Here is a 16,042-nt window from a genome sequence, read left to right as displayed (position 1 = left end):
TGCATTTTTCTAAAGCACACTCATGATCCAATGGGTTTATATCTGCACGTGGGAGAGTTCAGCCACCCTATTTATTATCTTCTCTCATTTTCTTTCTTTCACACTTTAAATACGTTACTTGATTTTCTTCTGGCATAGGATGTGGCCACCAAAACTTATGATAAAATCTAATTTCCTTCACCCCAAACTCATTTGCTTTGTTTGTCTAGCTACCAAGCTATTTTCATTCTTTTTCTTTGAGAGTCTGAGAGTTCTAGAGGAATGTGACCTAATACTTGGTAAGTCCAGATTAGTGTTCTCAATGAAATATGTTCTTTCAGTTTGTGGTTTCAAACCCTTATTTTAATGTCAATGAAGTTATTCTTCCCAAACAAGAATGGTTTTCATTGTGATGTTTCCATGCATATGCATCATTATATCTGCTTTTATTCCTCTGGACTGTTTGATCCCAGCCCCTTTCCCCTTCTCACTGGTCCTCAAATATCCCCTCCCTCTATTTTCATGTCCTGTATAGTCTAGTGCCCACACTTATTCCCTCTCCTCTCCTCTCAGTTTCTTTCTCCCCTCTCATGGCTCTCTTTTTACTCCCATCAATAGAAAATACTGCATATATGTCTGACTTATTTGGCTTCACATAATCATCTCCGGTTCTCTACATTTTCCTGCAAATACCATAATTTTATTCTTTAAGACTGGATAATAATATTTCATTGTGTATGTATATACCATTTTCCTTATCCATTCACCTGTTGGTGGACATCTAGGCTAATTCCATATCTTGGTTATTGTACAATCAATAAACATCAATGTGCTCAGGTCTCTGTGGGGGCTGTCTTAGGGATGGCATAGCAGAATCATATGATAGTTCTGCTTTCTGTGTTTTGAGGAACACCCTACTGGTTTCCACAGAGATTATACCAGTTTACACTCACACCGGAAGTTAAGAAGTGTTCCTCTCTCTGCAATCCTCTTCAATATTTGTTGTCATTTGTTTTCTTGGTGACAGACATTGTGATCGGGGTGAAACGGTCTCAAAGCAGTTTTGATTTTCACTTCCCTGAAGCCAAGGATATGGAACATTTTTAAAGCATTTACTAATTATTTGTATTTCTTCCTTTATAAAGTGTCTATTCATAGAGAGAGAGTTCAGCGGTTAAGGGAACTTATTGCTCTTCCAGAGAGCCAGAGTTCAGTTCCTACAGCCTACATGGAACTGACAACTATCCAGCTCCAGAGGATCCAGCACCCTCTTCTGCCTTTATGGGCACCAGGCACACATGTGATACACAGACATACGTGCAGACACAACACCTCGACATACGCATTTTCATAAACATTTTAGAGATTTTTTTTAAAGAAGTGTTTATTCAATTGGTTAGTCGGTTTGGATGACCTAGGAGAGCTTGGAATATTTGTATTTCTTTCTAGATTCTGGGTCAGATGTCCAGTTGGCAAAAACATTCTCTCATTCTGTAAGCTACTGTGCTTATTGTCTCTTTTTCTGTGCAGAAAGTCTTTTCATTTTGAAATTACATTTATTTCTTTATCCGTGTATGTGGAGGAAAGGAGTGTGCATGTACCATCAGCACAATAGGAACGAGACATTGGGTAATTTGTTGTACTGACCCAAATAGAACAAGTGAATTAAACAAAAACTAAGTGGAGGATCTTATACACTGAAAAGTTTCACTTTTGTCTTCTTCTTCTTTTTTTTTCCAAGACAGGGTTTCTCTGTGTAGCTTTGCACCTGTCCTGGAACTCACTCTGTAGCCCAGGCTGGCCTCAAACTCACAGAGATCCACCTGCCTCTGCCTCCCGAGTGCTGGGATTAAAGGCACGCGCCACCACCGCCCTGGCCCTTTTGTCTTCTGTTCAGAACTACACCAAATCATTTTATAATAGTGTTATTTAACATGTAAAGTATATTGCTATATAGAAAATAAAATACAGTTTTGAAAAAAAATTAAAAAGTCAAATTGAGTGTGGTAGCACACACCCTCTAATCCCAGCACTGGGGAGGCAGTAACAGGTAGACCTCTTTGGGTTCAAGGCAAGTGTTAACCCACCAGTTGAGAATAAAACCACTACCACAAGTTAAAGTCAAATTTGAAGCAAGCTTTAATTAAATGCTGGCCAGGTTGATGGACTCTCTGTTCAGGCCCATCTCTGGTTTCCCAGAAAAATGGCCCTGAGTCGTGGTTTACAGGGGCTTAAGTATTTCCCATCAGGTCCACGCAGGAGCAAGCATACATCTTAATGCATTTCCTGCCTGTGAACCTCCTGCCAACGTGTGATCAATCACATCTGGTATAGTTGGGTCAAACAAACTTGACTGGGGGAGTGAAAACATGTGGCTTATTATCTCCCATGAACAATAGCCTCTAGCATTTCGGGAACTATCTGTCCTTGGGCAAGGGCTTGCAGACAGAGGCATTTTTTTGTTTCACGGATCTCTTAGGCATAGTAATTAAAACTTAAAATGTAACTTTGGCTCTCGCAGTAGCAAGTTCCAGGCCAGCCAGGGCTACACAGTGAGACCCTGTCTCAAGACAAACAGAGCAAAAAGGGAAGGGGCAGTCCTTTTCCTGAAATGTTTTACGTTTTCTTCTAGAACTTTCAGTGTTTCAGACCTTAAGGTCTTTTTGACATTTGAATTGGGGTTTTGCAGGGTGAGAGATAGGAGTCTAATACCCCTTTCTCATATGAAGATATCCCGTTTCCTGGTATCATTTGTTGAAGAGGCTGTGTCTCCCTGTTTTGTTTTTTTTCCAATTATCTTAGTTTCTTTTCTTGTTGTTATGATAGAATACTTGATTCTCTCCTTAATTGGAGCACATGGAGGCTGCTTCCAGCCCTCTCATCTGGAAGAAGGACTTCTTTTGAACCACAGTTGGTAGTATTTCTTCTGTTTTCTGACCCTGCACCCATGCCCCCCCTCACTCCTCCCAACTCAAGGATAATAACTACTCTGTATATTGAATCTCTTTTGTCTGTAGTAAATATCTGCCACTTTGTCCTTATGCTGGTTGGGTTTTGTCTTTTTGTTTGTTTGTTAACTTGACACAAGTCGGGATCATCTGGAGAGGAAACTCAACTGAGAAAATGCTTCCACCAGATTGGTCTTTGGGCAAGTCTGTGGGCATTTTCTTGAATAATGATTTATGTAGGAGGGCCCAGCCACTGTGGGTGGTACTATGCCTGGGCAGGTGGTCCTGGGTTATATAAGAAAGCAGGCTACCCAAGCCAGTGAATAGCATTCCTCCATGGTTTCTGTTTCTGTTCCTGATTCCAGATGCCTGCTTTAACTTTCTCAATGATGGACCACAAGCTACAACCGGAAGTAAATCGTGTCCTCCCAAAGTTGCTTTTGTTCATGGTGTCTTTATTACAACTATAGAAAGCAAAGTAAGGCAGAAATTGGTACCAGAGAATGGGATGTTACTTGACAGACCTGTCCATGTTGTTTGGGGGAGGATTTTAGAAGTGTTTGGTAAAACTTAATGGGATGTTTTGTGGGAGATCAGAATGTTGAGAGCAATGCAGACCATGAAGGCCTGGCATGTGGTTTCAGAGGTAAGTTGGAGACATCATCAGAGACTTTATTGGGACTGTTCCTGTGATAATTTTTAGTGAGAGTCTGGCTTTCTGGTCTGCTGGAGCTAAAGAATTAGCTGTGGTTAACAAGACACCAGCACCATTGAAGTGAAGCCTTTGTTTTCCTAGGACAATTGATGCCAGTCAGCTGGGGCTGAGAGATCAGATGTTACTAAGAAGAAACCAGCTTCATTAAGGTGAAATCTTCTGGGACTATTTCCTCAGGGTTACCACACAGAAAGCTATGGTCCACTGTGATCAAAGCTGCATCTCATGTTGGCAGCCAAACTTGGTAATGTGTAAGAATCTCCCTTGTGGTTCTGGGGTTTGCGGCATAACTACACGAGTGAAGGGATTGTGGAGAGCACTGGAAGCTTGGCGTTGTGAGAGCAGGCGTAGTGGAGAGGCATTGGTGAATGTGCAGCCTCGGATGCAGTGGAAATCTCGGGATTAAAGGGGCCATAGAGTGAAGCGTGGAGCTTGGCACTATATGGTAGGGTTGGGGTCTGTACAAGAGGCCAGGGAGCCTTAGCAAAGGTGCTGCCTCAGTCTGAGTGAAGACTCCAGCATCCTGCAGATGCCAGGACTGTGGGACGACCACCCAAACCAGCAGTGTGTGTGGAGTGAAGCTGGAGCTGACTTGAACCTACAAGACAGGCTGAGTGTCCTGTGGATAGCAGAGCCAGAGATGGGGAGCTGACCAAGCCCTTTGCAACCTGAAGATCATGAGTGAATCCCAGATGACAGATATGGAGCTTCTCAATTTGTTACTCCGCTGAACGTTGGTTTTGCTTTGCTTTGATTATAACTGTGCCCTTCCTTCTTGGAATAAGGAAGTATTTAACTTTTTTTTATTTTTATTTTACAGGAACCCAAAGTTGAGAGACTTTGTAGTTTTAAAGAGGTGTTGGGTAAAGAAACTGAACTTTTAAAGTGTTTGAATATTTTAAAGACTGGAACTTTTAAAGTTATACTACATTTTATATTAACATGATATCTTGGGGGTAAACAAGAAAGGAAAGGCTATGGTTTAATTGTGACAAGTTTTTGTGTCAAATTGACAAGGGGTCAGTTGTGCTGGTGAGTTTCTTGTCAACTTGATATAAGCTAGGGTCTTCTGGGAAGAGGGTACCTCAATGAAAAAATGCCTCTATCAGATTGGCCTGTGTGCAAGTCTGTTGAGTATTTTCTTGATTGCTGATTAATGTGGGAGGGCCTAGTCCACTGTAGGCAGTGTGACCCCTGGACAGGTGGTCCTGGGTTCTGTAAGAAAGCAGGCTGAGCAAGCCATGGGGAGCAAGCCAGTAAGCAGCAGCCCTCATCTATGGCCTCTGCTTCAGTTCCTGAGTCTAAGTTCCTACTTTAACTTCCCATTTGTGACTTCCCTCAGTGAAGAACTACAAGCTGTGCGATGAAATGAACCCTTTCCTCCCCAGTTGCTCTTGGTCATGTCTTCTTTATCACAGTGGCAGGAAGAGACCTATAAGAACAATCTGTTCTGCCTTTTCACTACTTCATTTTTTTTCTCTTTGCCTCCTCCTTAAGGCATCTTCAATCCTCTTATTCCTCCTTCAGATCATTTTAGTTTAATTTTTCATTTTGGAAATGATTTTTTTCCTTGTTTCTAATTTCACTTATTGCTTCTAGTTTAGAAACACTGCCGTTTCCTGTTCTTCAGACCTTTGTGCTCCCTTTGAAACAGTAGTTTTGATCTGCTTAGTGGGCCGGTCTCTCGGGTGTGTTTTGTCATCTGTAGGAACGCTGCTTCCTTCTTATTCCCTTTCATTACAACTCTTTTCATTTCTTGTGTGTGTACATGCATGCGTGCGTGCATGCGTATGCATGTGTGCGTGCGTGTGTGATGTCCATGTGTTTATGCATTTGTGTTTGAGTACTGGTGCATGTGGCATCCAGATGTTGGAGTGGGGTGCCTTCTATCGCTTTCTGCCTCAGTTTTTGAGACCGAGTCTCTCACTGAGCCTGGAACTTTGGGATTCAGCTATGATAGCTGGCCAGCAAGTCTGAGGGATCCTCCTGTCTTTGCTTTGTCCCAGGGCTGGGGTCATAGACACATGCCACTGTGTTTGGCTTTTTACGTGAGTGCTAGGGAGCAAACTCAGATCCTTACCCTTGTGCAGCAGGTACTTGCAGACTGAGTGGTCTCCCCAGCCTGCTCATTGCAACAAACCTTGGCTCATATGCTTTCCTGAGAAATTCGTTTTCTTAAGTTTTTGAGGCAGTTTAAGGCAGGTTTTCCAGTTAGCTCGCCCTCTTATAGCCGACTTTCTCTTGCCTTTGCTTCTTGTCTGCTTAGTTAGGCTCCATTCTCAGCCTCTGGTTCTCAGCGTGGATCTCTTTCCCAGAAGGGAGTCTCCTTAGGCTAGTTTTCAAAATTCTCAGTCCACCTCCTCAGTGTCCCCCTCCTCCGACACACACCTTATCAGGAGCCTCTTGCTTTCTCCTGCTTTTGAAGAACTATCCCTCCTGTTTCAGCAGCTGTCCTTGACCGGACTGGCTGGCTCTTCCAGCAAACACCTTGGGCTATTCTGGAGTTCTCTGGATGCCTCACTGATTCCTGATGCTGATACAGCAAACCTTGCAGGGCCGGGAGCATTTGTTAGTGTCATTTGCTCTAGTTTGGAAAGCTTGAGGACAGAATGTTCCCTAGATGTGCTGTTGGGGCTTCTCTAGGGTGGTTTGGGGATTTTCTGTTTCTTTGTTCTGCTGCTGTTTTGTCTGTTTTATAGGAGAACTAAAAAAACTGTTGTGGCTTGTCATCTAAATTCTAAATTGTCCTATATTCTCCTTTAATGCACTTTAAAATGCTTGTTGTCTTGAAAATCATATATCCAGCCAAAGGCATTCTTTTTTTCTTTCTTCGAGACAGGGTTTCTCTGTGTAGCTTTGAAACCTTTCCTGGAACTCATTCTGTAGCCTAGGCTGGCCTCGAACTCACAGAGATCCACCTGCCTCTGCCTCCCGAGTGCTGGGATTAAAGGCGTGCGACACCACTGCCCGGCCAAAGGCATTCTTTTGTAGACATCAAGTATAGCCACCTCTTGCTAAATCCACAGCTACCAATGTCTCCTACTTTTATCTACACTGTTATTACAGTCCCCAACTTGTCTCCCACACCCTGCCACTACAGCAGTGGCTGCTTCAAACTGTAAGTCAGGCGTCTTCTCTCCCTGGGCTTCTGATGGCTTATCAGTTCAATAGCATATTTCTATATGAGGATGGAAAAGGAAGGGGTGGGGACAACTTGCTTAATATCTTTTTTCACTTAAAGTTTAAGGAGAAGAATAAAATCAGTAAATTAAATTAAGGATTCTGCTTTATCAGCCAATATCATCTGTCCGGGCCACCCAGCACAGGGCAAATCTGCACCTCAAGGAAACCAGTGGTTAGGTCAACTGGAAGCCTCCCTTGTGTCTTTGAGTTCTACTCTGGCAACCAGGTCTGTGACGATGCCTAAATCTTTGGGCCCTCCAGAAGGAGGACCCCTCAACGCGCAGACACCTGGTACCCTGAGGCCTCGGGTTGCCAGGGGTCTTTTCCCCAGCCTGCAATTCTCCTGCTTTAAAACAAACAAACAAACAAGAAAACGATGCTAGAAAGTAGCTCAGGAGGGAAGACTAACAGGCAGCAGCTATCGCAGATGAGAGACTCCTGAGAACTGGGGTCGGGGACAGCGGCTACAGAGCACACCACAGTCCACAGCGGCTTCGCGCGACCGCCCGAACCAAGCGAGTCCGCAGGAGGCCCGTGAAGGCCGCCGTGACCCCTGCGAGCCTCCGTAGGAGCGTGCTCTCAAGATGGCCTCTCGGGGCCCGGCGGCGCCCGGCACCCGAGTCGCGCTCCGCGACAGCACGGCCTAGAGGCCGGGAGCTTCGGCCCGAGCTCCCCGCGCCGCTTCCGGGGATGGGCGTGGCTCTGACCGGCCCCGCCCACCGCGGGCGGACCCTGGGCCGCGTCGGTCCCGGGCCCGTCAGTCCGCCCGGCGGGGCGGGCCGCAGACCCCGCCTGGGCATTTGCACCGGGAAGATTGATCCCGGAGGCGTCTGGCCGGCCACAGGGCCGGGGCGCCCAGGCAGCGGCACCATGTTCTCCCTCAAGCCGCCCAGACCCAGCTTCAGGTCCTACCTCCTGCCGCCGCCCCAGGTAAGCGCTCGCCGCTCCGCGGGCCGCCCGGGACCTGGACGCGGGCGCGGGGAAGCGCGCCTCCCGGGAGCCACGGGCGCGGTGCAAACTTGTAGAGCTCCGCGGCGGCCATTCTCTGGCCGAAGTCCTGCCTGCGGTCGGTCCCTAGTCCTGCCGTGGGACGGGACCTTAGGGACCGTCCCGAGCTGCGTGTCTTTCTTCTTCGGGCTTGGCCGCCGACCCCGCTGTGACTGCCAGATGGTTGCAGCGCCGTGGACACCTAGCCGAGCTTACCTGTCTAGTTAGTTGTGAACTCTTGAAAGCGGCTTGCGCTGTTTTAAAGGTGTTTATTGTCAGACTCTCAAGTCGATCATGAGTAGATCTGAAGACGATCTCAAATCTGGACGGGAGAAAGTTTTAAGTAGGAGCTATATGTCTGTCGCGTGTGTCATCACTTAGAAAATTTGCCTTAGTGTCTCATGAGAGGGCGCATTTGGATCTTGCTTTATTTTGTTCATGTATTTCAGACCGACGATAAGATCGGTTCCGAACCGAAGATTAAAAAACTGGAGCCAGTCCTTTTGCCAGGTAAACTGCAGAATTCTAATGTGTTTTGGACCGATACTGTACGGAACAGTGTTGTGTGGTTAATGTCCCCTTTCTATTATTTTAAACATTCTCCAGTTTAAAAAACAAACAACAACAAAAAAAAAACTTTAGAAGTGAGAAGAGAAAGAGCTGGCTGGACATAATTGATGTTTGTCTCAGAAAGTTCAAAGTACCCCAGAAGACATTCAAGAGCATAGCTACCTCATTTTCTTTCCTGCCTCCTTCTGAACTGTTCATTTAAAGACGTATCTAGTTGTTTGGGTAGTGAAAGTACTTCTTGCCCTACATATGTGTTAGCACCTCATGAATTCATAATTGATAACCAGATCATCATTTTAATGTGTTATGACAGTATGAAAAGCATGTCTGTGTCTCTGAGTGTATAACAAAGCTTAGCAGACATTGACGTTGGGTTACTCTGTAATTGTTTTTTGAAGTTGTCAACTGCGTGCCAATTTCCTTTTTTTTTTTAGTTTAGAACTTTGTTTCCCAGTAGAGGCACTATTGACCTTTCTGGCTGGGCAATTCTTTGTTGTGTGAAGAGCTGTCCTGAGCTGACAGCCATCCCTACCTCTTTGGCCTGTATCTGTTCTGTGCCAGTGGCACCCCATCTCCTGCTAACTGGCTGTCATGTCCTCAGCACAACCACAATGTCTCCACACATTGCCCTATCTAAGTTTGTGTGTGTGAGGGAGGAGGGGGGGAAGGCGTAGGGGTGCATGTGTGCCTCTTAGGGTTATCCTTGGGTTGAGAAAGACTTGTTGAGAACAAATTTGCCCGAGATGAAGGACCTTAGAAATAGAAGTAGGGATTCATAGGGAAGAGTTTTACTTTTGAAAAACTATTACTTGATTATTATTTTGAATTATATAACAATTACACAAATAACTAAAGAAAAATCCGTTGTTTAATAAGATATTTGGGGCAAATAACCAGACAGGTAGGAAGGCCTATCTTAAACTATAATCAAATACCAGTTTGTTATGTCAGAAAAGAAACCCCAGAATCATTACTTAAATAAGTAAAACTTTGTAGATAGCAACTTAACAAATGTGGAAACTTTAAAAAAGTAGTAAGTAGGGATAAGCAATTAACACGTCAACCTTTGTTCTGTACAGTAGATGCCAACTCTTATTTTTATTAGAGTTCTATTTTTCTGGATTGTATTAGTGTCTTTCACTCAGTGTTGACTAATGAACCCTTTCTGCTCTCCCAGAGAGTGAGCAGTACAAGTACTGAGTGACCCTTGCTCCCTGTGCGTGCTCTCTGTTGGTATTCACCACTGTAGGCATTTTAAAAACAGCAAGGAGAACAGTATTCGTGCTGACTGAGTGCCTGTGAGCTGTTGAACTTTGTTTTTACTTTGAACTGGTCTGGTTCTCAAACAACTGATCTCCTCTTCCTCAACTCTGTGCTTTGACACTAAAAACAATGTAATCTTAGCTACAAATGCTCATGCCTTGTCTTTTAAAATTAGCTTTTAAATATAAGATATGCTTAGGAAAAGTGTCAGTGAGTATGAATATGGCTGAATTTTCTTAGTGAATAATCGTTTTATTGGGAAGATTTTAACAAGTTTCTGATTGTGAGTAGTATTCTTTTTCTAGAAATAACACTGCCTTCTGTTTAATTGCCCGTTAAGAAACTTCCTGACCTCTATTAGTTTTTCTTGCAGGAAAGCTCATGTCACCTCCAAACCCCACACTTGCATGCATGGTAACTCTGATGTCCAGTTTCTCTTTGCTCCTCACTTACCCCTACGGAACACCGAGCTGATCCTGAATGGTAGAGTCTTGCCCCTTGCCTAACCTCCCCTGTTTTTATCCTCTTGTTCCCACTTTTCCATGCTCTTTGAAGTTGTGCTCGGGCTGAGCATCCCATTGTGGTCCCCTCTTCCTGCCTTAACTCTAAAGTCAACTCTGTGATTCCTGCTAGCACCCATGCTGTCCGTCTTCTGCCCACAACGTGGTACTCACCTGGAACACAAGGAGGAAGTATTGTTATCTAACAACCTAGAGTAGTGAGAGTTGTAGCTCATGGTAGATTGTGTGCATGCTTAATATGTGCAAGGCGCTGGGTTTGTTCCTCACCACTGCAAAAATGACAATGAATGAACAACCACAGAGACCTAAGCTAGGATAGTACTTTTACTGAGGGCTTGGCTAATACAGTTCCGGCCTTCATTGCAGGCAGTGGGCAAGAGAAAATCTGTCCAGGTCACCTGTGGCTTTCTTTACCCAGGCGCACAGAACAAGAAGTGATTGTTCAGTGATATAGTATTGCACGGCTATGTTTTGGCTTACTGCCTTAAGTCCAAGGATATCCTACTTCAGTTGCCCGAGGTTTGAACTTTTGATTCAATAAGCAGATGAAAATTAGAACACAAAATCAATTGTTTACTTGTGTGCCTTTGTCATGTGCTCTGTTAGGCCTTAATGCTAAGTTTGAAATGATGCCCATCATTTATTAAGTAAGGAAAAAATTGAAGAAAATGACTAGTAATTTAATTCAGATTCTGGTTTATGTCAGTAATTTTCAACTTTCCTGGTTCATGAAGCTCTTGGAGATGGGGATTGTATCAAATTTAGCTTTGTGATCCTGATATCTTACATGGTGCCTGCAGTGTGACACTGTGCTGTCACTGAGTGAATGATTGACCCGAAGGACCCCACCCTGCCTAGACTGTTACCTTAGGCATGCATGTGTGTAGACAGACCAGCTTCTGGACTTAGGAGCAAGAGAAACGCTGCTATTTCATGCTATACATCTCAAGAGAATTGCCTCTGAGCCTATAATTGGAGTGACGTACCACCGTGTTAGCTTAGTTACCATTCTCTTTGTCATTAGCTCATTATGTGAATCCTGTTTTCTTAGCATTATATTGTATAGATGTCACTCACTTCATGCTTTTAGAAAGTAGTGTGTAACTGTATATGTCTTTATTACGTGAGCATATGAGGAACTCCTGAGTACTAGACTTTGTGTAGAAGGGAAAGGTTCTTGAAGCATAGTGAATCTGGATCCCAACAGGGCTCTGAGGGGGTCTCTTGCTGCCTATAAACGATTGTGATCTGATAAGTGTTTCCCAAATTCCAGGCAGGGCCTGGGTGATGTTTGGGGTGATTTATTTATTTTATTTAAATGATTGCTTGAAACAGTATTGTCCAGGCTGGTTTCAAACCCTTGGGTTCAATGATCCCCTGGCCTCAGCCTCCCCACAGCTGGCACTGTGGGCCGTTGTGCTCAGCCTGAAGTGTTTTGTGCTGGGCTGTGGTCAAAGGGAAAGCCAGGAAGATGGACACTTTCTTTCACAATGTTGAACTTGCTTGATTTAAACATTGTTGTGCTGATGTTATCTCCTAGCTTCTTTGGTTTAGGATATATTCTTTTGCTAAGTAAAAAAATTTAAGTTGGCACAATATAAAGTTAGGAACTCTGCTTTGGTCCCCTAATTTTTTATTTTTTTAATGTGTAGACATGTTTGGAATGTAAACTGGAAAGCACAGGTTGAGTTGATTGTAGTACACTTTAGTGATCACCATGCAGAGATTATCTGTTACTTGTCTGTCTAGGTGTCCTCCTTTTGACAAATGGTTGTAACACAACTCTACCCAGCCATAGTATGAACTGTGAACATGTGAACAGCACAGCACTGCTTCCAGATATGTCTGGGTTCATACTAAGGAAAGCATTTGGTGGTACCCCCTGTCCTTCACCTCCAGAAGACCTGTGCCAAAGGTCGGAGAACACTGAAGGGATAGAATGAGATAGAATGGCGGTGTTAGCCTCTGGGTTGTTTTCATCCTTGATGTCCAGCTGACACACAAAGCTTCAGAGATTCCTTGTTGCTACCCTGGTTCCTGGCATGCTTCTGACACCTGAGCTCACATCCTTGGCTGAGGTACCTTTTAGGTCAATCCTCACGGCTGTCCTGTCAAGCAAGGTACGAATCTGTCTTCATTTGACAGGTGAGGGAACCAGCAGAATCAAGGAGGTCGCCCAGTGTTGCACGGCCGGCCTGCAGCATGGCCCACGTAGCTACGCTGGTGACTCTCACATACAGATGTGTGCTTTGAAACTGTGGAGGGCGGATTAACTGTCAGTCAAGAGAAAATTCTCAGGTGGGATGAAAAGAGCCATGTCTTTGGCCCTGCTTTTTTCACAACTGTGACAGGCTTTTGACCCAGCCTGAGGAAGAACTTTCAATTTCAGCTGCCAGAAAATGGAATGTCTTAAGAGGTAGGGATTTCCTGTGGCTGGCCTTGCTGAGGAGTGACTGGTAGAATGCCAGCACCTTTGTGATTGGGATGCAAGGTTTGTTGTGAGTAGGGCTAGATGACCTTTGCTCTCTTCCCTCCCTTCGGCAGGATCTTTTTAAGGATCCTGGAGGCAGGAGGGAGAAGATTGAAATGCTATGACTAACTATAATGGATTGCTTTGTTCCACAGGTATGGAATGCCCGGTGTTGCTGTTGCGTGGCAGAGGTTTTTTGTTTTGTTTTTTGTTTTGGGAAGGGTGGGGGCAGGGTTCTGCCCTTACACAATTTCAGTTTCCTGGGGGAAGTGCTGTAGTAGAGGAGGACAAAGGCTGTAAGGGCTCAGCATAGTCACCCAAGTCGGATTTGGGGCTCATCAAGGAGTGTCAGCAAAAGCTTTCTCAGGAAATGTTTGTCCTCTGAATTTAGAGTGTCAGCTAAGCCTGGGCCACTGTTCTGGAAGCCCTGCGTCAGCTCAGTTCATTCTTCCCCTTCCCAAGTATAAAACCAACAGCACACTCCAGTTATAGAGGTCAGCTAGTGAATGCCCTAATTATCAGGTCTCTTGTGGTCAGATCAGGGACGTATCCATCCACAGGCCGTCTGGGAAATGACAGCAGCATCAGTGTGGGGCTGTCTTCATTTATGCTGTGCATTCATTGTTTGTACCATTTATATGTTGTTCTTGTCTTCTGCCTCACGCTACGTTTCATAGCCTCGGTTGGGTTGTAAATCGCTCGCTGGCCCAACCGAAAACAAAACTGTCTTTTAAAGAGCTCCTGTAATACCCGTTTGAAGATGGCTTCCTAGATGGTTTCGACTGACTGTAGTATTTTAATTCATAGACCCACTGTTTTCGAAGATCAAAGGACTGGTAACAGGCCCTTGGACTCGGGAAGGGTGTCACCAACTGCACTGCTTTAGCATTAGGCTGGGGCGTCCCCTGGAGCCTTCGCAATGTTGCAGTGGTGCATTTCTTATGCTCCTGCTACAGCACCTCAGCCAGCGTGATGCTAGCCTCTCACATCAGTCTTTCCACTGGTGCTGAGAAGCTTCTGAACTTCTTAGGTAAACTCCCACTTAAGGCAGGATAAACTCCCAAGTCTTTACTGTAGATTTGCTAACACTCCACGGTACTAACTTGTGTGCTTCCGAGTACTAACGCTTCCTTCAATCACTGCCTCCCAGACACTTCACTCATTATTTGGGTCTCCGTCACTGTCACATTTGTCACATTCTGTACCGTCACAACCTTTCTGTTTGTTGTTTCACTCTGGTCCTTTCCCCAGACCTGCACTGTAGCCACGGTCCTGCTCCATGTGGGCGGCACTCACTGGATGTGGTGCTTGGATGACGGGCTTTTGTTGTGCCGTGTGTGACCTGCACAGTCACCACCACCAGCAGCATCACACATTTACAACTTGTAAAGTTAGGGTGAATAACTGGTGACAGCTTACCCCATACTGTTCTGGAATGCTACAGGTCCCATGTCCAGGGAAGCCTTCCCATATAGGGTCAACTGGAGAATGGTCCCCCTGTTTCAAGCCATGTGTTGAATTACAGAAGATTTTGCTCTGGACTATTTTCCAAACTGAAATTTATGGGAAAATTTATTTCTATTTACCAAACATATATTGACTAAATAATTCCATGAGGCATTAAAGATAACATGTATGATCTTTTTCCTCCTTGGAGATTAAAATTTTCCCTCCCTATACCATTTGGAGACCATTCTCTTTCCATTTCTTTTTTCATTTGTCCTTCCAGGTAGAGAGTTTTGAGAACACCTTTCAGTGCTTTCTTGGTTCCCTCCCGCTTTGGTAGGAGCTCTCAGCTAGCTCCTGGTTTGCCAAGTTTTGCTGGGCTGCCTTTGCTTGTTCCACACTGAAGCCAGTTCCCTGCCTGCCTGCTTGTCATGGGCACTCTCTGCTACTCCCCAAAGTGCTGCTCTGGAAAGCGCTTGGTGGTGGGGACAGTTCCTCTATAGTGGAGCATGCTGAGTAGGGAGTTGGAGAAGTGATGCGAGCCAGTGTGAGCCTCCCTAGGACACCACCTCTCATTACAGAACCAGTATGGGAGTGGTCTCCAGGAAAGTCCATGGCCTCTGGAGTTTTACAGCTTTTAATACGAGTTTCTCCTTCAAGATTACTAATTTTATTTTTTTACTTTATTATAAAGAATACCTTGGAGATAAATAAAAACATTACAATCCAAAGGGCCACTAATTTAAGTGTAAAGAAGAAAATACACTTTTTGCATCACTACTCTTCATAAGCCTATGTGGGAAGAGATTGCTGTGCGTACTCTTTCTTCTGTTTTAAGCAAGGCTGTTTTTATGAAGCAACTTAGAACACCTCTTCCCTCCTTTGAAATGTTAGGAGCAGACCACTGTTGAGTGAGCAAACAGCATTTCTGTTGAGTGCTGCAGCTCATGGGTGAGAGTAGTCTTGACTTTGATGGACACGTTTTCTGAAGCAGGTTTTCCGTGTTCATCCTAGCACTGAGCGGCCCCCTGGGCCCCTGGGCCCCTAGGCCCCCACACTACTGCAGTATTGCATAGTTACCTGCCTTCAGACAAGAACGCCTAAACACATCTAAGCTTAGTTTAAGGTAATACAACAGTTGTCATTTTTAAGAAGTCATCTGTGATGCTGGGGTCAGGAAACTTTTGTGTCAAATGCCGTACAGTAAATGTTGTAGGTGTTGTGGGCGAGGTCTATGTAGAAGTACTCAGTTTTGCCTTTGTTCTGCGAAGCAGCCAAATTCAACACAAGGTTAAAATTTTATTTACAAAAAGAAGCAAGATCTCTGCGTAGCCCAGGGGCTGTGGTTTACCGTTCCATGGAACCATCATATGCATCCCCCCTCCTTTGTCTCAGCCTCACTAAATTCGAGGGATGGGTGTTTTATTCCTGACTGCATTGGTGAGAGTCCAAGTGCTAGGGAAGGGCTGCTGTGGGGATGGGGAGCGACAGGTAGGTAGGTAAGAGATAGACAGCTAGGTAGGTAGGTAAGAGACAGCTAGGTAGGTAGATAGGTAAGAGATAGACAGCTAGGTAGGTAGGTAGGTAGGTAGGTAAGAGATAGACAGCTAGGTAGGTAGGTAGGTAGGTAAGAGATAGACAGGTAGGTAGGTAAGAGATACATAGACAGACAGACAGACAGCTAGAGATGGAGATAGAGATACATTGGCAGATGGTACTCACACAGTCGCAGTGTCCTAGCCCTGCAGCCCTTTATCCTTTTCTTACCATGGTTGCCTCTACCCCTTCTCAGGAAGTCCTACGGTGTGCCTTGACTTGCTTGTTTTTAGGTGAGTTTCATTTGAGTGTGACATATATACATACAAGTGCGACTGAATCATGAATGATGCAGCTCTTGCCTTTCTGTAACACTGTTTTGAGAGTCCTATTTCAGATAAATTGGTTGGGGGTGGTGCAATAT

The 16,042-nt window shown here is 44.8% G+C and overlaps 1 protein-coding gene across 1 annotated transcript in view; it reads left to right on the top strand.

The window, feature by feature from the left end:
* Positions 1-7,530: 7,530 nt before the first annotated feature.
* Mtmr10 (myotubularin related protein 10) overlaps positions 7,531-16,042 on the top strand; it is a 55,275-nt gene continuing 46,763 nt past the window's right edge. The window contains exons 1-2 of the mRNA XM_028872842.2: positions 7,531-7,755; positions 8,262-8,322. Coding sequence (XP_028728675.2) covers positions 7,696-7,755; positions 8,262-8,322 — 121 coding nt within the window. The 5' untranslated portion in view covers positions 7,531-7,695. The remainder of the gene's footprint in view (positions 7,756-8,261; positions 8,323-16,042) is intronic.

This window comes from Peromyscus leucopus, chromosome 1 (genome assembly GCF_004664715.2).
Source record: "Peromyscus leucopus breed LL Stock chromosome 1, UCI_PerLeu_2.1, whole genome shotgun sequence".
Classification (NCBI taxonomy): Eukaryota; Metazoa; Chordata; class Mammalia; order Rodentia; family Cricetidae; genus Peromyscus; species Peromyscus leucopus.
This window is presented reverse-complemented; position numbering and strand designations above follow the sequence as displayed.